Source organism: Agelaius tricolor, unplaced genomic scaffold (genome assembly GCF_023055355.1).
Source record: "Agelaius tricolor isolate 1412-34295 unplaced genomic scaffold, bAgeTri1.0.p SCAF_2, whole genome shotgun sequence".
Lineage (NCBI taxonomy): Eukaryota > Metazoa > Chordata > Aves > Passeriformes > Icteridae > Agelaius > Agelaius tricolor.
The window spans coordinates 72,607,990-72,634,260 of NW_027269262.1; the positions used below are offsets into that span (position 1 = coordinate 72,607,990).

General features: G+C 34.5%; 1 protein-coding gene across 8 annotated transcripts in view; it reads right to left on the minus strand.

Annotated features, from left to right (window-relative positions):
* Positions 1-26,271, minus strand: part of VPS13B (vacuolar protein sorting 13 homolog B) — a 434,621-nt gene that overhangs the window by 155,512 nt on the left and 252,838 nt on the right. For 7 of the 8 annotated variants that reach the window (XM_071421508.1, XM_071421509.1, XM_071421507.1 and 4 more), the window contains 2 exons: positions 24,871-25,279; positions 19,275-19,386 (listed from right to left, as the gene is read on the minus strand). In XM_071421508.1, the coding sequence (XP_071277609.1) occupies positions 19,275-19,386; positions 24,871-25,279 (521 nt within the window). Of the gene's footprint in view, positions 1-19,274; positions 19,387-24,870; positions 25,280-26,271 lie in introns of those variants that run through there. The other variant, XR_011678368.1, reaches the window with a different exon arrangement.

The following is a 26,271-nucleotide window of genomic DNA, read 5'->3' on the forward strand; positions in this document are numbered from 1 at the left end:
TTCAATCTATGATCACAAATTGTAGTCTTATTTTATTGATTTCATACATCTGTGTTGAAGCTTGAGCTTCTCACTGGCATATGATATCCAATCTACTGTTCTGTTCAAGGTCTTGGGCCAAAATGATTTAGTATACAGCTGCTGTCTTCACAGAGAAATTAATAATTCTGCAATTTGTGTGAATTTGATAATAATAATCTAAACATAAATAACTATTGAAGTAGCACATCCCAAACTGCAAACTCAAGAGTACAGGTATGCAAACTATAGGTGTGCAATCTGTTTCAAAGTGTAATCCCAGTGCTGCCCAAATCCAAATAACAGTTGAAACTGCTAATACACTGCCATTGTTACCAATGGAGTATGTTAGCAATTAAGAAAATTAAGTAATTAATCATATGTACCCACAGAGACATGTGGATGACAGGAAAGCCATTTTGATCAAGTCACTCCTGAAGAGGCAGTGTGATGGCATTGTTCAGTAGGCCCTATAACTTTCTTAAGTGCTTAGTAGAAACACACTGAAAATCTGTTATGTCAGTAGTGGTATTTCAAAATTAAATGTGGTTTCTTAAAACTTAAGAATGTGTTTGTCAACTTTCCACACAGAGAGACCTAACCACAACCACTGTGCCTTTTATTATTCTTTCTAAGGCATTATTTCATCAATGAGAATGCAGTTTGTTTTTATTTTTAAACCCACCACAGTAGATTATTGTATGATCCAATGTCTATTTTCATACTTTGTCTAATACAAGTAAATACTGGAATATTTTTTTTTGTGAAATATTACTTAAAATAAAGCACCAAATCACATATTTTTGGAAATCTTCTTGTGTATATTAAACAGAATATGATAGTAATTTCACATGCACAATGGATTGTTCTCCCCTTTACTTCACAGTGACCATTTTTCATTTCTTCTTTTATGAGCAGCTTGATAACTTGCAATAGGCTCACCTAGATATTCCTTAGACTCATTCAGCATAACCTTGTGAACCAAATTCCTTGAGCACAATGTGTCTGTATGCACTAGTCTGAAACTTCCCACTGTGACAATGGCCTCCTTACCCTCACAAATTTACTTATTTAAATATAAACCACAACAAAGTCACTCTTTGGCAAAAATCTTTAGGTGCAGCAAAATATACAAGGGCATTATTTAAAGAGAAGGTACTCGTGTATTGTGTTGCTGGTATCACGTTTGTCTGCTGCATCTTTTTTTAATGCACTTTGGATATTACAGCCTAATATTTTCAGCTTCAATATTTTCATGCTGATATAAAAGCTCATATTTGCATTACCCTACTATTATTAATCTCCTATATATAATATAAAACTCCTCTTCTGATCATTCAGATACACTTTTGAAATCCAAGCATACTATGTTTCTATAGATAACCCACTTCAAGAAACACATATTTTACACATACATGTAAAATACAAGGATTAGTAATGAATGCCTTGATGTTTTGATGAAGCTCATTATGGCTTTCAGAAATTGCATCATGCCAGTTTTATAGAAGGATCAAAATATAGCCTTTTTCCAAATATATATAATATATATAATATATATACACAAGCATTTACATATGCCCTCATTTCTAGTTTCCCATATCAACAATTTACATACAGTGATTTACATAAGCACTCATTTCTGGTTTTTCCATATCAACAATTTTTCCTAAGTATGTCTCCAATTTATTAGTTGTATACTTCCTAGGAGAATGAAGGTATGTTAAACCACAGCAAACCTGGCCTAATCTTAAGTACACGTTCTTTGTATGAACTCTGAACCCTTTAAAATCCTTGCAGCAAATAAATTCCGGAAAACAGAGTAAGCCAAATTCACGACTTCTCTATCTCCAGCAAAAGTGATGTTTTATCAGCTGAAATGTACTGTAGGGGTTATGATTTTAATTACTTCCCTCTTCTGAAAACAACTTCACTATCTCATCTAATCTTTGGGCAGGTGGTGCAGAATGCAACAGCTGGTCAACAATACAGTAAGATCACAAGCAACCAAAGACAACCATAAGCATGTAACAGGAAACACAGGTTTAAAGTTTTTCTCTTTTTTAAATTGATTTTGCGTGGGTCAGGTTTTTTGTATGTTTATTTAAGAGGCAGTTCATGTTGAACCAGTTACTACATACTGCTGAATAAGCATAATTCTGAGACCCACAGTAAAGAAGTTAAATTTATTCACTTACAGCTCATCTGAGACCTACAAAAAGCTAAACAAGCCAGGAAAATGGCTGTTAAAGACTACACATTATGTAATAATTAAGAAATATTTGCAGACTTTACACACAACAGCTAATTTTTATTACTGCTTACTGGATCTCTGTGTGGAATGATTCCTGCTTCCAGGTACAGAGATAATAAACCTATCTACCTAAATTTCACTTATTAAAGGTTTTGCCTGGTGATAAAAGATCCTTCCTATCCTAATTTACAAAGGAAACAGAAAGTGAGCTTGGATAAATATTTAATAAGCTATGGCACATAGGTAAAAGGACTCCTTCCTCTTCTACTTAAACTTGTGAAGTCTCAGGCTTTTCAGATGTGGTCTGAAAGCCCCTCACCTATGCATGAGATGTGACTGACTACTGTAGAAATCACAGCAGTATTCATCACTGACCTAATGCACCTTCACTGCCTTTTCCCCAATTCAACTCAATGAAGTTTCCGCCTTGACAAAGCCATTGAATGTATTTTACCAAACAGGGAAACTGAAGCAAGTGTTTCTTGGACTCCATCTGGAATGAGATGCTATAGGTGTTAAGAAGAGCACAGAACAAAAATGTGGTAAACCAAGAGAATCTATGACAACACTGGCCTTTGAGAATGCTAAACTTCTATAAGTAAAACCTCAGACAGGAATCAGCTTTTCAAACAAAGGCAACTATTTTTTCTTTTTTTTTTTTTTTTTTTTTTTGAATTTTACCAAATAGACATTTGAGCCCTTTGGAGAGAAACAGAACTTCCCCAACATCACACAACATATAGGGACATGACCTAAGTACTAAAATAAAAATCCTATAGCATGACTTCCCATGATGGAAGTCCTGGATGTGCCTAAATTTGGAGCTATTAAATTATTTGTGAGGAAGATGGAAAAAAGAATGAGAAGTAGAAAAAAAGGAGAGCACAATACTGGCAATGGAAGAATCACAGAATCAGGGTACTAAGGCTGAAATTAAAGCAAAGAAGCAGGTAAGAACATTCTAATGCTGCAAGAAGAGAGAAGGAGACCTCTTTAGGCAAGAAGAGAAGGTCCTCACAAGATCCTGGGTACATATTCTGCCATACTGAGTGATACACACATCTTCCAGGACAGGGGTTTGCTTTCCCACCCTGCAATCTGTCCATAGGGAGACTTGTGGTGTAACAAACAGTGTTTTATGTTGGAAACAATTTATTTTAGTCTGGATCAGTGGAGCAAGCTTTCAAATGCCATCAGCAGCAAACTCAAATTCTCACTGTTTCTGCCTCTTTTCCCCAGGAACCATGCCACACATGACTGGATTTGTTGGCAGCTGCTCCTTCTACCCTCTCCAGCTCAGCCTCAGAATAACACAGCTACTGTCCCATCTCCATCACTGCTGGCAGCATACTCAGCAATGTTTTATTAAATGAAAATATAAACTCAGTACAGTAAGGCTACTTTGCTTAATGTTTTTCTGATTAGCAAGTGATACTATTGATTACAGGAATCTGTTTAACCAGGACAACCGCATTCTGTCTGATTAGCCCTGGTGTTGTGATCTGCACAGCCAGATACATCAACATTATCTACAGAAGGTAACACATTCTTTTAAGTCAGAGTGGTTATGGTACCTGGGTTCATCTTCATATGTGCAGGATGCTTGTAAAAAGAAAACATCAGTGATAGCTCTGTGAGCAAAATAAAAATTACTGACCCCTTCTTAAATTTACATAGTGGCCAAATACATAACATCCTCATGCAAAGGAAAAGGTTATAAATTACATTTTAATGGAATATGTTTTGTAGTCAGCAACACTCATATGTTCTAACTTTATAATGATTTGTAGTGTTTATCATTTTTGAACATAGGCATAAATCAGCTGAGAGGTAGATTACTTGTGTTGAAAAAAAAGGCCAGTAACTGAAACATATGCAAAATTTTCTTCTGATTGCACTAGACTACTTCAAACAATTGCTACAGGGATGCAAAAATATAAGTGTAACAAGTAACTTTCCTCTTTTTCAAATTAATGTTGGATAAATTTCTGACTTCTATCTCTTGGGCACTGGTGCCTTTTTGCTCTGTATACCTACAGAGATAAGTACCACTGAGAAGAAAAGAACTGGTAAAAGTGTTAAAAAAGCTAAAGCAGAGGATACAGCAACAAATAGCTACAAAGATCATTAGGTAACAATGAATTCCACGTGGGAACTCAGTACTTCCAAATCACAAAAAAAAAAAAAGAAAAAAAAAAGAAAAAAAAAAGAAAAAAAAAGAAAAGAGAGATTATTCAATTGTGGATAAGCATGCCCTAAAACAGGATCCAATACATGAATGCCAAAGTGCCTGGTGGAAAAAAACCAACCTCGTGTATAGAACAAGCCATCTACACTCATTAAAATTTAAAACAGCTAATCATATAAAAGAGCACTAAGATTTGAGTTGATTGTTGTTAACATATCACTTAGTCTCCTATGTGTCAGTCTGGAATAAGGATGTGTTAGATACATGTTTAGAAAATTCAACCATGAAAAAGGTGTTTGAATTCTGCTATTTGAATTCACTCCAAGCTTCTAGATATTTCAAGCACAGAATCTACTACTATGACAATCGTGGCTCCTGACAGAGAATGACATTAAGAGAAGGTATTCAGGATCTTCAACAAAGCCATCACAGTCCTCTACACACAAGTGTCTCCCTTAAATATGTCCAAGCTAGGTACTAAATAGTCACTTTTGAGACATGTAGATGGGATAGTCAGAAACACAGTTATCTCCTCTCTGCTGCTAGACTTTTCTAGTTGTACAGCAATAACTCTTCTATAGAAAAGAATTATAGTAATAACCAAACCTTTTCTAAAATATCAAATATACTATTTTCTTTTACTAATATTTTTCAGCACAGCTTTTTCTTGACAAGCTGAAGCAGATAGGTCTTCTCTTACAATTGCTTTGTAGATTTTTCTTAAAAACAGACAACACAGAAAAACCCCTCAGTTCTTAAACTAATTGCTCAGAGATGAAAAACTGTAAAATTAGAATCACATTTCTCTAACTACTATGTGTCCTTTATTTCACCAGTTTCATCAATTGCAACTACTGAGTCATAGAGGTATTTATTTAATCCCAAACCATTTTTTGAAAGGACTGATATTCATTGAGCTATCATAATGCAAGAGGAGAGAGATTTGGTTTTGAAGACAGAAGAATAAATCTGCTGATGGGAAGTCAATGGTCTGTGCCTATTTTGCATGTGTGGTTGACACCCTCTCAAAAGGAGCAGGAAACACTGCCATGGTTAGAATTGAGGTGACCAGTCTAACAGGATGCACGGATGTGCAGAAGAGCAGAGTCTGCCAGGTCTCCATATGCTGCACACAAGAACGTTTGGGGCTAGGCAGCCTTTGCCTGGCCTGCCATGGGATGTGCTTTCCTCTTTGCAAGGCTAGAACATGCCAAAGGAAAACAGGAGAGGCTCTTCTCTCTAAACTTGCTTAGTACATATCTCTAAATGACAAAATCAACCTCTTCATCAGTCTACCAATTTATCCTGCGGGCATAAAGCCAAAATTATATTGTCAATGTAACTAATTGCATAGAAAACATTTTGAGAGTATTCTGAGAATACAAAGTTATAAAACAGTGATAAAAATTAGTGACTGCAATTTTAAAATTGATATAGTATTTATTTATTCTATTTATGTGAATACTTAAATATGTTTATTTTGAAACCCAATAGATACCTATACAGAGAAAAAAAAACCCAACAATCATGCTCATTAATTACAGTGGTGGTGCCAGGTGGGTGCTACAGTAATTCCATTTGCTACCCATTTAGGAAAGCTAGATTTTAGTGAACTGGACCACACCAAGGTCAGGACTGGTAGCAGTGCACAGATAATACAGAAGCTACTAAACACAAGAAAGGAATTACAGCAGATCACACATCAAAAAATTTGGCGTTTGCTTCCTTTCTTAGTCCTGTGGGCAAAAAATGCTCTAAATATCCTGTGAGGTGACCAGACATATAAAAGTAGTCCCTTGCTACAAGGGCTGCAGTACAGTAATTGCCTGCAAAGAAGCTGAAGTACTTCTGCAGTGCACTTGTCTTCTAGAGGTGTCTCTGGAACACAGTATCAATCAACCTATGGCCACAAAGTACAGATTAGTAAACTATGAAGTAATTTTGGTCTCTCTCAAAAAAAGTGTAAGATGAAACAAAGCTGAAGTTTGCAGCTGTGCATTTAGATGTCATCTGTTTAATTACTTCTATAATTTTATTGTTTAAATTCCTCAGCAAAAATAACAGCATGAGCAAGTCTGAACTTTTAAAAATCACTTTTTCATTTTTATACTGTTTAATGTTTAGACAGTTTGAGGAATCTCTTTATACTTTTGAAACGTTCACCCAAATTCAGGAAGCACTGTATAAATATATACTTGACAGACTGTATAAATGATAAGTATGCACAATTCCAATGGAAGGTCTGTATGATATTTTTGGATGCCAAATGTTCCTTGAAAAAAAACAAGTGGAATACAGTTTCTCTAAATAGTGGAAGTTTGAAGAGGGGACTAGTAAAAAAGGCAAAATACAATATAACCCAAAGACTTTTATGCTTTAGTTTTGTGGTAGAAATAATTTTATCTCAGAACTTAATGCTGCCTGGCAGTCAAAGGACCTTTAATTTCAGATTTTTAAATATTTTGTGTGTACTTGCTTTACCATATGACTAAGATAAATAATCTTGTGATTTCCCCATTGTTTTCAGCTTGAATTTCACTTTGGCTTAATTGATGAATCTAGCTAAGTGGTACAATATCTCAGTTTTTTCAGATGTTCTATAAATTCACCTACAAGAAATTTCACTGAACACAGCCTTCATATTTGATGTGTGGAATTTCTCTAAATAGTGCAATACAACCTGGTATAAGAAACAGGCTGGCAGGCAAACTCTCCTCAGTGTGTTTCATAAGCTGATATGGGACAGGATTCCTTTTTGCTGCTGTGTCAGTATATCAAAATCATACCTGGATATCAATCAAAGTGTATTTGAAGCAGAAAAGAACATTACAAACAAATAAATACCAGCTTTTCCTTACATCAAACAATGTGTATTAATGCATACTTTCAGCATGCCTATTGCAATTAGTAGTGCTTATAGCATGGTCAATACAAGAAACTACTCTAAAACATGAATATTTAACTTTCTAAGTCAATTCACATTTATCTTTGGCACTGATTACATTAGTTTCTCAAGATGCCACTTGTATTTTCTTCTTCTTCTTCTAGAATCATCATATTCATAATGGCAAGCTGGAACTATTTCTGAAATACTGTATATGATATTGTAAAAATATGTCAATAACACAGTATTAAACATACCCTTCCTTTAATTCTTCCTCCTTAAGTCCTGGCACTACTTTGTCTATTTCAATACCCCTTGAAAACTCTCCTGATATAAAACCTCAGTCTACAGTAATTATGAAATATGTTACCTGTCATGTTAAAGCCAGTATATTTGCTTTCTTAAAACCCCATTAGACTATTGTTAACTGACTACTGGCACCTCTTAAGTCAGTATGAATCTATGCCTAACAAAATTTATTGAAGGGGAGTTTTACTTCTAAATATGTATTTGAAGGAGGGCAAAGAGAGAAACAAAAAAGATACAAATCTACTCAAAATATCCCTGTGTACTCACAATATTGACCATGAAGACTACAGATTCCAGTGTCAGTTAGTTCAGTGACTCCATGATGCAGCCCAAATATTTAAATAGTGGTGATTATAAAGAAAACTTAAGAGCTTTATTTTTCTGCCTGGAGCTAAAATATTTAGGACACTGCACAGATACAAACACACAAACAAATACACTGCCCATCTGGAAAAGAGCAAATTTCATCACCTGTAGTTTGAGTCCAGTTTAGTAAATATAATTGGATACACTCTTATGAGCTGCAGTGTGTGAAAAAATACAACATGTAGATTAAAAAAAATATTTTTAGAAAACAACTTCAATAACATTTGCAGTTACATAATATATCAGGCATTTTTTTTTTTACTATGCCAAAAACATGGAAAAATCAACCAATGAAGCTGTCTGAATACAGTGGGTTAAAAAAGATATGCCAGAGAATTGCATTCTTCTGTATTTTTCTTGAATACATATATGCATATATTTATACACTTCCAACCTTAAAAAGTTTAGAATTTGCTTTACACAATTGGATTTGCTCATCTACAAGTTTCTTCCTGTTTCTTGAAAAACTGTCACATACAATGATTAAATAATACTATTCAATAGTTAAATAATTTTGGTTATCAGAAAGAGTTCAAACCTCTTCTGCTCCTATCCTGCAAGTACAGAGCATATCTATTTGTAGATACTCCTATGTCCTATTTGTACCACCTCCACAGCCATTTATTTTTTAGTGCTCAAGAACACACAATACTAGCCAGAAAACTGGAGTAGCTGTGATTTATGCCAACCATTTACAGTGAAACAGAGATGCCTGATACTATCTCTGTATTTTATTACTCTCAACATGCACTTGTGTTAGCCATTAACATACCAGTGCTGGCCATTGCCTTCTCACATGAAAAACCAAAACCCTAGCAACAAAAATATCAGTGGGCATGAAAAATGTTTTGAGAGGCTGAAGAATGGTGCATTTATCTTTGTGTCCAACAACTAATAAAGCCCATAAGATTACAAACCAACCCTTAAAAAGACGTGATGGAATTTTTTGTTCTTAAGCAAAAAAAAAAAAAAAAAGGATAGCTTCTGAAATGCAACACAAACCCACTGTATATGGATTTTTAATTTCTTTTTTCTTCTTTTTTCTTTATTGCAGCATAGTAAGGTTTAATAGCACAGTAAGACCTTAAACATAACAAACATTAAGCAGGACTTTTGACCATACTTAAGGTGGTTGAGCTAGGTGAAACTATGTTGGAAAAGTCAGTTAAGAGGTAGGAACCATACTCACTTAAACAGTAAAATTTGAGTTGCTCAGGATAACAGTAACATTGATTTAATTTTGCCATGGGAGCTTGGAAGAGTATCCCATAGAGAAATATGCTAAAATAACATGTTACTATTCTGTATATTTCTGATAATCCTTTTTGCTAAATAATTGAAAACCAAAGTTGAAATTCTTACAAGCATTAAATGAAAGACACTGGCAAACAATTTTGCAAAAGAAAGAAATCTTCTATCCAAACTGCAGTTTAAGAACTGTGGTATGAATTTGTCATAGATAAAACCCTGTGAGGGACATCAGAGAACCCACAAGTATTTACGGAATGAACCGCAATCTGTATACAGAAGTTAACAAATGCTTCATTACAAACGGGATACGCTTTTCTCAGTAACAGAAGCACACAACTTGTGTTATAGTTACCTCGAGATCCTGCTAGAATTAAAAAGGCTACAAAGAAAAGAAATTTGCTTTAGGTGCTATTGGAAAATACTTTTCAACGAAAAAGCATTTGTTGAAACCAGAGCTGATGGAAATTATGTTTACTCACAGTTAAGAAGAAAACTGTTTAGAATAAAGAGTTTTAAAAGCTCTCCTCAGCTCTTTTAGAATAAATTATTTACTGCAGCCAAGACTTTAGATGCTAATTTTCAGTATGTAAGACAGAAAAGCAAGCTTGATATATGAATTCAGTCCTATATTTTAACAATCAGTGAAGTAGAATCTGGGAAGAAACGGTAAGGAGTTTGTGTAAAGCAAAGGATCATTACTTCAGTAACTCATACAGAGGAACCACTCCAGCTCTTAAGGTGGCATTAATTTCTAAGAGCTAGCTAATTATTTTCTCCCATTTTAACAGAAATCCAAACACCTCCCCTCATTCCCCCCTGCATTTTACAATAACAGGCACAATATAAAGCTACTTATTCAGGAAAAAGAAAGATTAAAGGGATGTAACTTGAAGAAATGTAAAACCTTCAATAACATTGCTTTATAACATAAAACATGAAATACAAAACACTACTCATATAAAAAATAACTTCATCTTTCGGATTACCTTTTATTTCCCAGTTTTATCTGAAAATTTTTTCATTGTATTCAGGCTGCCGAGTACATAAACTATGAAAGGTATTCTGGAATTTCTAAGGGGCATTTAATGTGTTTTTCCTTTGTCCCTGTGCCCTTTTTTGTTTACCTTTTTAAACTGTTACAGTCTATTTAATAATGTTAATGCTGAATCTGAGAACTATTTAAAATTTCTTAGTACACTGCATCAAATGCTGAGCTGTTTCAAAAGGCCAGATCATGATGGCAGATGAAGCTGATCCATGCCCAAGCTGATAACACACACCTTTTTACCAGGGCTAATCCTTTTGTGCCTACACAATAAATAGGCTCTGGATAATAACCTTACTGAAAACAATTGCCTGATGGCCCCACCATTTTTTTATTTCTTTCAGGTCTCTCAGCCTGTTCCTTACACACAAGTATAAACAGCAACACCATGAAGAAGTAGATCTTAAAAGAGTTCAAATTTGGATTTACAATGTAAATGGGCACAAAACTCATGGCCCAACAACCATGGATAAAGTAATGTTAAAAAATTGACATGACATTCATCCCATTCTGGCAGCCCCAAGGAAGCCCAGGGCCACAATTTACTCCTTTAGTCCCTTCACTGGGCATGGACGGTCTGCACATGCTTCGATGGGAGGGTGAGAGACCTCTCTACTCAAAGAACTCAGCAAATATCTGACATGTTTTCTCTCTCCTGTGGTAAAACAAGAATTGCTTTAGGGAGGAATTAACAGTTTGGAAAATATTTTCAAATGGAGAAAGGGGCATTATTATAGTTAAGGGAAGCAGTTACAGACTTTATCTCAATGAAGGAGGTAGTTTTCAGTGCTGGCTAAAGAGAAAGAGATATGAGATTTCTGAGGGGTTCAGTCAAAATGTACAAACATAGAGGGGAAAAAAAAAGGAAAAGAAATTATGCTTCCTAGGGAGAAGATAAGAATAACTGCAATAACCTTAGGTCTCAAGAAAAAAACACCCATATGCATAACAAGTATTTAGAATCTTAGGACTAAGAAATATCAAGGCAAGAAGTTAGGAAATGGAGCATTCGCATATCTAGAATAAAAAAAAAAAGTTTAAAAGGATTAGAACTAACCAAAAAAAGTTGTTTGATTTTATTTTGATTGGCTTCATCACAGCAGAACAGCTTTTTTTGGGAGAAAAAAGGAAACGGAAAAAACCCATGTTAAACAGCATCTCAAACCAGCACAAATGAAAGATCCTAATCTCTCCTCCACTCAGTCACCCTAAACATATTACAGATTTCAAAACTGAGGTTGTATGAATTTCACATGGCAAGCTTTACATATGCCCCACAGAAAATACTAATTAGTGTTAAAACATTATTTGAGACAGCAAGAAGTATCAGAAGACCAAGGAACCTCTGAGTCCAGCCTGCTGTGTTCAACTTAACCTTGACTTTGCAGAAGATAGAGTAGTTAAGATCACACACAGCTGAGAAGTCTTTTTATAGAACAAAGTACAGTACATGAGCAAAGCAGAAGCAGCAATGCCCTTGTGAAGTTTTACTTTAAAACTGCTATTTACTTCTGACCTTAAGCTGTTTAATGATGGCATCATATTAAATGAAAGAAATGGAGTACATGCTACAGTAAATCATATAAAGTACGTAGACTTTATGGACTCCATTTTGAGGAGATGCATCCTTGATGCCTGGCTCTGAAGTTCACAACTAAACTGTCCGACCTGAGAAATTCCTGAACACACAATCCAGTTTAAAGGGAGCCTGGAAACCCATTCCCAATTTAGTTCTAAATCACACAGGATGCAGTTAGTTACAAGAACCCAGTTATGCAAACACCTCATCCAAGCCAGAAGCAGAAGGGAAGAGCTTTGCAGATAAAATATATATTAAGTCCTCAAAACAAAGCTGGAAGTAACAATAAATCATTGAGGGACGTCGCTCTTTTTTTATATTAAAACATTTTAATATATGCACTGTTTAAGAATTACTAGACTTCAAAAATGTCTTTATCAATTCTATGTGTTTCAACTTTGATCTGTTTAAATTAATTGGTTATTCCTTTGAATTCATTCTTTAATGATACGTACTTGTTTTTCTTTTCCCTCTAACCTATTTAATAAGGTTTCCAAAAATCCAGTCCTGATTAACAACAAATGGATGCTTAAATGACATAATGCCACTGCTCTTTGACAGGAATGTTTCCATGAAGTAAATTTCAATTTCCTTTCTCTGAGGAACTGCACAAAGAAATTAAAACTTATTGTATGAATCAAGTTCTGTGCTACTAAATGAAAGAAAAAATATAAAGTATGTATGTGTATGGAGAACACAGTGAATAAATTTATCAGTTAAAGAGAAAAGTAAAGTTGTAAAAATTATTTTCTTATGAAAATATTACATTATAAGGAAATGTATTTCAAATCTATGTATTTAGGAAAATCAGTTATGTTGAAGATTCCTGTAGAACTCACAAGGAAATTTCAAGTAAAAACAAGTTTCAAGGTTAAAGCTGAACATTTTAAATGCCAAATTCCAAATATAAATTTAGCTTTGAATAGCTTTTGGTATTAGATAATTAGCAAGCCACATTTCTGAAACTAAATGGGCAGTTCCAGCTGTTACTTTACAATTAGTTTCCACTGAGAGTTTTAAATTAATAACTGCTGCAATAGCCTTAAACATGCCAATGCTAATTAGGAGTGGTGTTTGCATGTAATGCTATCCATATATATGAGTATCTTGCTGGGCAAAAGGTCTAAGCAGATTTTTTTTTTGCCTCTCTGTTAAACACAGAAGAAGAGAAAAATGTAAAGCAGGAAAAGACGTTACTTCCAAGTCCTACTCCAGAGAGTAGTATAGAATTCTTACAGAAGATAAAGATAATTTTCCTAAGTCTTTATAAAACTTTATGCTAAAAAACATGTGATCAAGTACCATAGCAAAGAAAAATATTCAGAAATTACAATTACTATAAAAATTTTGATTTACACCCCAATTCAACAACTATTAATTCTTAAGATTATTAAATGTAAAAAGAAACAAGATTGCATATTCAAATTATATGAAGAGAGAATCCTGTTATAAAAATCTTCAGAAATAAAACCATCCTCGTTTGAAATCTGAAAAAAATTAGCAAATAAATTATGCAAGCGATTTCAAAATCTTTGCTGCTACAATTTTTTTTCCTTAACACAGATAGATGAGAACTTAAAAGGATGCTAACACAATCCCATCTCACAACTGATACGGAATAAAATACATACTGATTAAAACACTAATAATTTCTTCTCTCAAATGTTTTTTCCCATATAACATCACCCTGCAGTTGTAATAATTTTGAAATTTTACCATATACTAAAGCTGATATTTTTCCTAATTCCTTGTGGTACATACAGACAATTTAATAAGCAGCTCACATTTCCCTCAAAAACTGTGTGCATACATTTTTTTTTCACTGATTATCTCTGTTGCCTTTATTCAGAGAAGAAGAAACCCTGGTCAGCATTAGCTAACTCCTTGTTTGCCTAGCAGATACATCTCACAGATGTACTGAAAACAAAAATAGGTAAAATAGAAAATAAGTCTTAATAGAACCTTTGTAAAATAATCAACTCTTAAAAGGAAGAGTTATTTCCTCAATAAAAGGAAATATGCATGTTAGGTCCATAATCTGGGAAACATTTAGCTATCTTAATGCTAACTTCTATGCAAAAACCAAACAGTTTTTAAACTGTTGTTCGGTTTGAAAAGGAAGATATCAAAAAGTAACCTTTTTACGCATAATAAAGTTATAGAAAATCCAGGCTTTCTGAACAATAATTTCAAGGTATAGTTTTTCAAATATAAACATGTCAAAATATTTTTGAAGAGAAGATGCTTACAGATGTGGGTGCTGTTGAAAAGTTTTGAAAAGCATTTGATTTTCCAAACCACATTTGAAAGAAAAAACAGATTTCCACACAGACTGCTGGCTATGCATGTGCTTCTTTCAGAAATTCCTTGAATCATTTTTTTCCTTCCTTTCACTCCAGCACTATCAGTACAGACAATAAAAAATATTTATTACTCCTTATTTCCCTGATGGATTTTTGTAAACCAATAATGGGCATTACATGATTATTACAAGGATGTTCTAGATTGAGTTCTTTGAAATAGAGAAAAATAGCAGCTATTCTATAAGGAAAATATCTTTGTTTTGCTATTTGCAAATGTTTGAGAGTTAAGGAGTGAAAAACAGTAAACTACAAAAATGAAAACATTATAATAAGAAAAGGCTTGCATTAATAAAAAATTAAATGAAAAAATAATAAAATCTACAGCTACCTTTTTATAAGTAAATTCTTTACATGTACTGTTTTTGTGGGGAGAGGCATGTCTAAAGAATTTCCATTTACATTCACAAATTGGAAACAGTCTAGGGACAGCTTTATCCTTTGATCTATGAAAGATCTACACATGAAAATGACCATGGAACACTCAGACCTGGACTATTAAGCTTTGATATATGACATGAATGAAATCCTTGGATCTCAAAAATGATGAATCCAGAGCGTGGACAACAATTAGGTTCTTTATTGGCCAAGCTGAGGAAAGCTTGGGATTCTGCTTACCTAAACTCCCAGAAGTTGATGGTTTGGCAGTATTATTCCTGACTTTTTAAGTAAGACCTTTACACAACAACCTTCAATCAGCCTCTAGTCGCTGAGCTCTTTGTCAGCAATTTCATTTCTGCACTACAATATTGTAACTCAACATTATTTTACTCTGTCTGCTCGTGGATACTCTCTAAAACTCCATTAACTATTGTTCCATGACAGTTTGCTAAAACAACCCTGTTGGGGATGATCAGCAGTTACCTCTATAATCCATCAGAGCATTTGCACAGTATTTGGTGTAATGGGCCCCTTATCCCAAAACAGAAATAGACCTAAACATCATCTCAATTTCAGCTTCATATTTAAGCATATCCATGCATCTACCTCGCCTCATTTTTTCAGTCAGAGAACCAGAATTTCTGGGTCATGTGAGGAAGTTTTCTCAACCATTTCCCTGTTGACAGTGCCTAGTTCTGCTGGTAGCTTAGTACAACTAGTGCTATTCACTGTTCATACCCCCAACATACACACTTCTTAAAAATTCATCAGGAGTTAAAGCCCACAAAAATATAGTTCTGTCCTTCATTGCTTAGCAGAAACTTCATTTACTCTGACTGACTCCTTCACAGTTTCAATTAACTGCTCTTCCCTCCCTTTAGCCAGGCTAAGCAACTGCCTTACTTGCATTCTTATCCAAAACCCCTCCTTTATCTGCTCCCTGACTCCATCCCAAGGCCTTTTGATAATCTGATAATCTTCCAATCAACAGAACTGGCAGTTTCTTGATGGCAATGTACAGTTCTGGTAATATTTGTGGAACACAAATACAGCTGGAGCTGAAGTTTAAGAATCAGAGAATCATGAAAAACCATTACAACCAAAAAATAAACTCCTACAATTTAGCAGGGAAAAAAATCAAAAAAGACATTGTCTCTTACTGTCACCATAGAGAAATGTGTCACCCTACTGCTTTCAGGAGTCCTTAATTTGCTGCTATGGTGCATTATCTTTCTTTACTATATATTAATATCAAAACTAAAGTGGTCCATCTTTTACTGGAGAAAATACTCTAAGACTAATTTTATACAATATAGGAAAATTGAAGTTACAATGTCAATACATTTCTTTCCAACTTCCAATAATCACCTGAAACTATATTTGTGCCCAAATGATTGAGGGACATTGCTTTTCCAACATCCCCTTTTCTGTTGAGTTCTCTCTCCAAGTTAGCATGTAAGCTCTTTTTCCTAAGTCATACTAGATGGAGTCACTCCAGCCTACAGGCCAAAAGTGGTCTGGTTTATTTAGTATCACCTGCAGCCCTACCAGACTTACCTTCATGCACTGGTATTCTACTAATGGTATGTGAGCACAGTCAGCTTTTCATGTATAAATTTATGGGACAAATTCAAAAGATGTTTGGAAATGCTATTCAGCCTCTAGCCATGAAAATGTTTCTCAGCCTTTCCTAAAAGAACAATTTCTAAATGAGAAGCAAAAATTCTTCTTTCTCATGAAGCACTACAAAAGTGACACTAATTGCATGTGGTTGTAGTTCAGGCCTAAACAGAAGACTGTTTAAAGCAAAGTGACACCACAAATTAAGTTTGTATCCCCACTCCAGAAACACTGTAAAGACAGTGGTTCAGACAACAATTTATTTTCTTTTATTCTATTAAAAGCAGCAGCATCAAATTAGAGAAGAGAGGTTGGAAAAAGACTGAAGACGACATGTTGGCATTATTAGAATACTGCAGATGCTAATTCTTCAGTAACCAACAGGCTTCTGTAATTTATTTTTTTAGAGTGCCTTACACTAGATATTGTACTACTTGTACCTCTGTTAATATTTGCTAAGAAATCTTTCACCAAGCACACGAACCACACAGTGTGTGGGTTTGCTCATCTTACCACTCAATTTTTAAGCATTCTGTATTAGCTCCAGGTTTTTTATCTAGTACCATGAGCATGTTAAAAAGGGTTAATACTTTGTAAGAAGAACTCTCATATTTAGGCCCAACATCATGTGTTAATGATATCCCACTGGTTTTTTTTTTCCTTGTATACAGACTGTATGTCCTGCCCACAATACAGAACCCTTTGCCTAATTTTATTTTAAAAACCCTGGAAAATGTGAAACTTCACTTAGAACTCTAGCTGAACTTAACTTCACTTAGAACTCTAGCTGTCTAACAGCAGTGACTGTCATGTAAGATAATGAAGAGACATCTTGAACCACGCTTCTGTAAGTACACTTTGCTCTAGATGAAAGATTTTGTAATTAGAAAATGGATCTAGTTCAACCCCAAAAAGGAATCTTAATATTTTTAATTTAAAAATTAAAAGTATTAATTTTTGTTCTTTGAAAATCTTGGAACTTGCTTAAACAGATTAGGATAGTCACCTTCTTCCCAAAATCGAAAGACTCCCCACTGTAAACTTCAATATTGTCCTATAAAACACTGCCTAGTAACTTGATGCTCTGCTCTGATACATCCTAGAAACAGTAAAGCTAGTATAATTGGATGATAAAAGAAGGAAAGAGAAGAACAAATCATTTGATAGATGATGAGAAATTGGGGAGTGGTCATTGAAGCTCAGGAAATCACTTAAAATGTCAGAAAACTCAGAAAAAGACATAGGAAGCACAATGTTGGGAGACTGGTCACAAAATGCCAGTAGCAGTCAGATCACAGATGTCTCTGGCCCAGTGCTTATTTCTACTTTACTCATTTGGTGACATGATTCCTAAAGGAGGACTGGACCATACTGTATCTGCATTAAAACAATGAAAACCAAATATACACTGCACAAATCTTGTCTGGAACATTTATGTATATAAAACCCACAGGACCATAATGCAAAATAATCCATCAGAACCTTTGAAAAGCACTGAATGTCAACATGTCAGGTAAAGCCACATAGGCAAAGATAGAGACTCAAAAATCTAGCACAGCACAGCACAGTTAACTGCACAGCTTCAGTGATTTTAGATGTAAAGGAGTTGCTTATTCACTGGTTTGCAATGTGCAAACAAGGAACATCACACAGTTCCCCACAGTGACTGAAATGACCTTACAGAAGCTGATAATTGCAGATTCCACTTTATGACCAGGCATTTTTTGATGAAGTTTTTGTTGCTATGAGGGGAGTGGAATCTACATTTGGGTCTCTGACTCCTTAAAGCAGGTCTCAGATGGGAGTCTCCCCAGACAGAAAGAGTAGGAGCAGGAAGAGCCTGTACAAATGTCTGGAAGATCTCCCCCATCTATGAGCACATGGGAAGCTGGATCAGGCCCTGCCACCCAAAGCCACTGCTAATGCCAGGCTGCAAACTTTTCCCATGAAAGCTGCATAATACAAAAGATAAAATGCTTATTTGAAAACAAAAGGAGAAAAAAAAAGAAAAAGAAAGGATAAACTACTATATCCAAACATACAAGCAAACCCATTAATTTAAATGCTTCCACATGGAAATATGAAGAAAAATACTCTCTTACAACTTCTAAGTGATCAGAAGTGAAATTGGAGATATTTCATGGTCTCCTAAAAATCCTAGTCTTGACAAAAGTAAAACTTGCTGTCATTTTCTAGGCAGTAAATGTTTTACTGCTGGGAAAAGATTTTGATGTTTGTAATTTCTATTGAAGAGCACTATGAAGTAGTTAAAAATATTGCCACATCTGAAAAACAGACCAACGGGAAGTATAAGACACTTGTTCATCTGTATTTCTGTGACTTTTCTCACTTGGTATTATTTGCAACCTTACTTTCATGTCTGGCAACAGTGCCAACTCTACTAAGGATCATATATTACTTTTATCATGTTGATTACATATGTTCACCAGTTTTGCTGCCTATATATGATTACTGTGGTTTGCACATACTTAGTGACACAATCCAGAGCATGACATTTTCACAGAAAATGTGTTTACTGGGAAAGAGTTCCTTAGAAGTTTGCATTCCTTTAAGCTTTGATCTACATGACATCAAGAATCCTACAGTTTGAATATATGTTTACCATTTATATTATTAAGATCTATCTCTTTCTCACTATATGGCTACTGAACACTTTGGAAGTCACAAAAAATTTCCTTTTCTCTAAGGTGAACTTAGTAGTAGCTGAATAAAAGAAAGCCTCTTAAAATGTTCTCATCTGTGAGTTTAAACTTCATAGTGATTCGACATTTAAATTCTGTTATTCATCAGCACTTCACAGCAGAACTTGATTTGTCTAAATGGATTTGAAAGCCCACAAGTGAAGAAAATCAGAAAAACCTGGTTTTGAATATCAAAAGATTGTATGTGAAAAGTATTTTTACAGGCTGCACGTACCAGTTTTATTGATCAATTAACTTCTCCCAGAATGAATTTTACTGAGACCATATATGAAAAGCCAAACCCCTCCTCTGACACTTACTGATAAATGTCTTTTCTGAGCACAGCTCTACTAAGAGGGTTGTCAGCCTGAGGAGCCATAGAGACAGATCCAATCTTGAGAACCAAAGTGTCTTCTTTAATTGATGGATTAGCTGTAGTTAGGAAAAGAGAAAATATGTGTTTGATTAAAAGTCAAATGCACATAGCAGGAACACTGGAAAACGATTTCTTTAAAAAATGTATGGAAGAATATTTGCTAAGGATTCAATTTTGCACAGGAGCAACATAAAATCAATAGCCCTGCTGTGATACATAAAGACAAAACTATTGTAATTTCATTTCCTCAGAGTTTTATCACACCACTGAGTCCTGGTCTGCAACTTATTCTCTCTGACACATTTGGGGGGGGGGGGGGGTATTTCAAAATGACTTCAGACATTTTATGACATATTCTTTGTGATCTGTTTGTTTCTCCAATAACTATTTGCTGAAATATCAGCATGTAAACCACTCTGAATTGTGCACCCTTTTTATTATGGGCCTATATCTTTAGATGTAAAACATTACAGGATACCACAGTATAACCATCCTGGTAGCATTTGGAATCGGCTGCAACGCACATGGAAAGTTCAAACACAAGGACTGAAACAAGAGAATCTGAAATCTGACACATATACATAGAACAAGATGTAATACTGGACAGTAAATTTCACATCAGTAACAAAATTAATCCAAGAAGAAAAAAAAATCTCTGCTTTCCACTTATCTCCATAATTTTCAAATTTCAGCCACATGTAAAGTTTCTCAGTTTAAAAACAGTGGTCATACTAGACAAAAACCAAAGTTCTGCCGAGAAATAAAATAGCACCATATTTTTTGTAGAAAGCTAACTCTGTCAGCAGGCACAAACAAAGCACTTGGATAAGGCTGTGCTCAGAAGACTCCATATTAACTAGGAAACTCTTGAGCAGGTGTGAAGCAAGTTCAAAGAGTTCATTATCTGAAGGTTCACAGTTCACTGCAAAACCTGTGTGAGATGTAACAAGGATGGAACGACATCACACCTGCTCCCACATCCAAGGAAGTTCTGCAAGATTCTCATATATGAGTTTTGAAAACAAAATTGCAGTAGAAGATAGTTTAAATATTTTACTGAAGTGTGAAATGCTTGGTGTGGTAAGAACCAGCAAAATCTATAATCTTAAAAAAACAGTTTCTTCAGAACCAGTAATGTCTTGGTGAAAGAGACACCATGCTTTACAGCTAAACACGTATAAAGACAAGTATATTTTCTGAACAGATCTAAGAAATCACAGAAATTCTATGTTATTTTCAAACTATTGAAGGGGATACCCCAGTAAATATGTGGCAAAGTGGGAACACAAGTTCTGATACACAAGTGTGTTAGCACACAAGCCATCTATTTAAAAGAACCTCATGTACTTACAAAATAAAGACAAATCCTTTAGTCCCCCCAAAGCAAAACAAAACTAATTACATATGGTTTGGCTGCTAGAAATAAGATACAAGAGTTAAGCTGATGAAAAACTCCATTTTTTGACTAAATCTGAACTCATATTTTCAAAAAGTAGTAAGGCACTGTACTAAGTACTAGAATACTGCCACTGTACACTTAGGTGTTGGGTATTTGCTTTCCAATACTCACATAAGAAAATAGAGTGATGGTATTAAATAAATATCTGATTATAACTGCAACTCAATCAGGTGGCAAATGCCCTATTCTTGGGAAATGATTGTTAAAATATATCTTAGGCTAAGAATTTTAATTTGTCTCTTACACTTAGCAAAGCAAAATAAGCACGGGGCTACCCATAACAGTCTCTGCTGTGTAAGTATTTTAGGAAATTTTTTCAAGGCTGGGCATGGACCTTTCGTGTACAGTTTACTGTAGGTCAATAAATAAGCCAATCTTAAATCAGAAAGAATCACAGACATTAATATTATCAGCTGGTTTCTAAGAGATCATATGAATTCATATCTCCATTCATTAACCACACTTTTCAAAATATGGGAGTAATGTAGTAAACAATCACAGTCATTGCAGATATTTAAAAATTTGAGGGGAAAAACATCTCTGCTACATTTTAAAAACATACTTACAATTTAAGTATATTTACAATATAATACTGTACATACATTACTTTATACTTACAATATAAGTACAATCCAGGAAAATCTTACAGACTCAAGGGTGAAGATGTTCACAATCTCATTTGGTTTTATTCACTCATTTCAGTCATCTTTTTGCTGAGCTAAATACATTATGCTCTTTTAATCCTTCCTTTTAAGCCTCCTTGTCTAGCACTTAACATTTTTGATACTTTTCAGCACCCTCTCTACTTCTATCAATACCCAGTTTTACAACAGAAAGCAAATTGGACATGATATTCCAGCATCTGCCATATGCAGAAGTACAGCTACCTCCCTTATTTCTTTTCCCTCAGTCCACTGTGACCCACAAGCTGCTTCAGCCCGTTTCCCAGGATAGTCTCTCCAGCCCTGAAGACCCAGTCTGTGTAAACCTTCCCTGATTTATAACTTTAGCTTTAGAAGATTTACTGTACTTTCTACAAGCATTATGCAAGCACAGTAACCCAGATGCTTGGCCTCAGGAAATGCTTTCCAACATTTGCTGATGATAGCGATAATGGTTTTATATTTACTTTCAGACTATTAAACACCAATTTCATTTATTATTCCCAATTGATGAGTTTTTGTGGGTTTTTTTTAGATTCCTGGTTAGCCATTTTAATTCATTTAACATTTCCACAGAGAGAGTATGGGGATGTATTTAAATTAAATACCATGAGACAAAATGTCAAACTCCCTAGAAATGTCTAAGCATATCAAATCTTTGCAAACATTTTATCAACTAAGAATTGAAACCACAATGAAGAATGGAAATCAGATGTTTTTTAACATCTAATTTCACATAAAACCATATTTATTTGTTTTATGTAAAAAATATGTAAAAAATATGTAATTCTTTATTAACTGAATCATGTAATATTTTTTCCTTTATGTTCTCTGAGGGAGAACAATAAAACTACCTGTCTTAATTTTATTTGAACATTACACTTTTCATTTTACTAGATAAACCTTCAGCTGTCTAAAATCTGTTTTTCCAAGGTGTGTTAAAAATTAGCCTCAGAAGACCAAGATCTCTGAGCACAACTTACTCAGCCTGACTGATTTGAAACTTTAATAGTAAGTGAGGAGGATGTTACAGACCATATGTTATGACAGACTTCAAAGTAGAGAGTCATGCTCATGTGACAAGAATATATCACTTCTACAAATGCAGGACATACATTTATTCAGTGTGCTGCCTTTTCTTTTTCACTATCAACAAATTCATCATGTCCTTTATAGTGATTCCTGATATTTTGCTCCTAGTACGTACAAGAAAGAGTTGCTATTGTCCTCAAACCAGCCAGATGTGGATTTTTTTCTGTCTTTACAACTTCTTATCAGTTTTTGGCAATTTACAATTTTTACTCATAGTCTTCTGCTATGCAGTAATTCTTGTTCCTACTTGTCATATATTGCTTTCATATATTTAGTTACCTTTACTTCATGGCTGAGTAAGTGTGGGCTGTTGGCCGGAGCTTGGAACACCACCTGATGTGTTAACAAATCAAACTCAGAGAAAGCAGCATTGCTTATTGCCAAGGATAGAATGCTGCCCTCAAATCGACCACAAAAAAGAAATGTTAATTGGTGCTGCTGCAAAAACTGTGAAACTAAAATACTATAAAATTGTGTGGGTGTAGTCATGCATGCATGTATGCAAATTCCTCAGAAGAAGAAACATGATTTTGATTATTTCAGTGCTTGTCTACCACAGTTCATTGTGGAAGTTGCAAGTAAACAACAGATTTGCTTTTTTTTTTAAACTATACATGTAAAGCCATAATTACTTGTGGAGTCTGGGAGAAGGATAGTTTTTGTAGCTATCAGTATGCACAGGGTATGAACAGCAGACAACTGACTGGAAGAGAAACTGAAATAATTTTTCTGCTTTTACTGCAGTGATGACAAATTGAAACGCACAAGTCTTACTAGATTGAAAATCTCTCACAGTCAATAAATGATGAATGAAGATCTTATGGAGGTGTATCTCCAGAAGATATGTCACTCTTCTGACCTAACCCAACAGAGATGTGGGCCTCATTCAACTCTTGCTCCTTATTGTTTCTAATTTCTATTGTTCTTGAGGACAATAAGCAGGAGAAGAGGGAAGCAGTTTATTTCATGTTCATAAACAAATGAGACTTTGGGAAAATGTGAGGTGAAAGAAGAAATGAAAGAACAGTACCAATTTTTGTAGTGATGCTACTTCAGAGTTTTCCAGTGGAAGAGTGTACCTGGCTTTCTTATTAACTAGGGTAATCATTAGCATTTTGATTTAAAAGCATAATTTTTCCTCCTACATTGCCATTAACCATGGCAATTCTGTTCCTTGCAGGCATTCTTAAGCAAGAAACAGCAAAAAGACAAAGGTTTTTTTTATAATTTCTTTTTAATGAAGTATACAGTTACAGAGCTACAAAAACATACTTTTCCAAAAGATTTCCTTGACAGCATGCCCTAGAACTCCCTTCCAACTAGAATCATAATTCTTTCTTGCCAAGAAAGCTAGTCTAATTTTATCTTCCTGTGTTTTCAGCAATCCCAGTTGGAAAATTGTAGAGGATGCTGGCAAAAAAATTATCTGTGTAAATTCTCACTGTGTGCATTTCTTGCAATTAGGTTATGAGAAAAATCTAAAGACTATACTCTTAGGATTATATTGTGTGTTGTACATAATGGTAAAAAAAAAATGCTCTATACCTACTGAACTTGTGTAAATATATCTTGATATTAGTAAAACACAACTTTTTTTAAATCTCTAGAAGAATTGTGAGAAGTGAATATCCTCCTATTAGCTATTACATGGTCTAATTTTAACATCAGCATCTCTATTTATATATAAAGACTGTAATAGGGATGTAAATATATTTTTACATACAAAGGGAAAACAATATTTTACAGATAAAGTATTATCCATCCATCAAATAGCTATTTATGAACATCTTACACTACCCAAACTCTGTAAATACCTGAAAGCCTCTTGCACAAGAGAGCTGGAATAGCTTCAACTAAAATGCTAAACTGCATCATCTGTTGGGCATCATTCATAAGGTACATTTTAATAATATTTTCCAAACAAAACTATCTACTTGCTTTACTACCACATGGTTTTCCAGTTGTCAATGTCCACAAGAGCTAAGGCTCCCTGTTTACACTCCACTGCTGGGACAGGTGTCTATGGAACACTGCATAGTGTTGTGTAAGCTGACACAGAATCACCACTGCAGAACTGGGTTAAACTCTCTTTCCACAATTTTTGACCATTCTTTATAATCACATTTGAAAAGCAAACTCTATAGGTACCAAAAAAAGGATCAAATAAAGAGCTAAAAGGAAATTTAGAGCAAATGTGCAGAGAAGTAGCATGAATGTTAGATGTTTCCTAACTCTGACCTTTAAAACTGAAGCAATGGTCAGTGATTTAACTGAGTATTTGTCTACAATATTGAACAGCAAAAAATCTCTAAAATAAAATACTGTACCTTCTGCAATATGATGATCTTCCTCATTTTTGGGGAAGAAGACTCTTATCACACCTGTGTTGATATAAATCAGAGGCAGGTTGCGGGAAGTCAGAGCGTGAGTCCGCATTGGTTGACCTGGTGACTTCCTTTTCTCCTTCTGACTCCTTGGTAACCTGGCTTGAAAAATGCTTGCAATTGCATTTAGCAAAGGAAAACAGAGGACCACATCAAAGGCCTGAGCAGAGAGAAGGATCTCATGGAGAAAATGAGGAGAACCATCAGTGTGACCTTCTGACAGCTTATGGAACGTTCTTCGTTCATTTCTTGATATCAGTTTGTGCCGGACATTTTTTGTCACAGCTTTGGTATAAGTGAGAGAAAGAAATCCATGCTGCTGGTGTGAACCATCTAAAAGTTTTGCAGTTGTCTGTTTCAAGGAAAAATAAATAAAAAAATAAATAGCTGCAAAAATCTACATGCAACATTCATCAATTACCATATTTCTGGTTATTTAGGATTCTGTATTTTTAGTAGCTTTCTACAGTCTTCTAACAGTAAAAAAAACCAAAACACCTTTCATTTCAGTTTTTTCACACTTCTCTGCATTGGGTCATCTAAAACCACAGATTTCTGAACATATTGTTCTTTTCTAATTAATTATGTTTCACAAAAATCACATCTAATCAGTCAAAAAAACCCCTCATTTATTCAAGAAACTAAATTTACCAAATCTTTCTGATATTTTTTAACACAGTTACATATTTTGATTCCTCCTTCATTTAAAACATTTGTAGATCTCACTCCCTTTGCATTGTTCCTTCTGTAAGTGCAGACACCATAGCTGTTAAAATATCATTTGGGTACTAAGACAGCTTCACCCCAGCTCCACATGGGTGTATAAACCACCCATAGTCACCTAAAAAGTACTGAACTGGTTTTGCCTTATCACCTCAGAGTATTTAATGAAAATAGCTGTGCCACATACTAAAGCACATAATTTCATTAGACATTGTGTTGTACTTAAAAATACCAGATTCCTTTACTTAAGACAGATTTGTCTTGCTAAAGTTGACAATTAAATCCTTAGCTCCCCCAAGATGGATAGGAGAGTTTACATGTTACCTTAGAAAAATTTTATTCATTATTATAAATGGAAAAATGTAAAAAAAAAAAATTAACAATGTAATAAACATGTTGGCAGAATTCTTTAAGATTATTTAAATATCAGCTTTAATCATGTAAGCACAAAGAAGCAACTATGATTTGCAAGTAAGTGCTTCTTTCAAACACAAAAAAAGGCAACTATGTTTTGAAAGTAGCTGCTTCTTTCAGCATGTTAAATTTGACAGAAATCAATTTAATAAAATTAAACATTGCTAGCAGAAGAACAACATCTTTCTTAAATACACAGGATACATA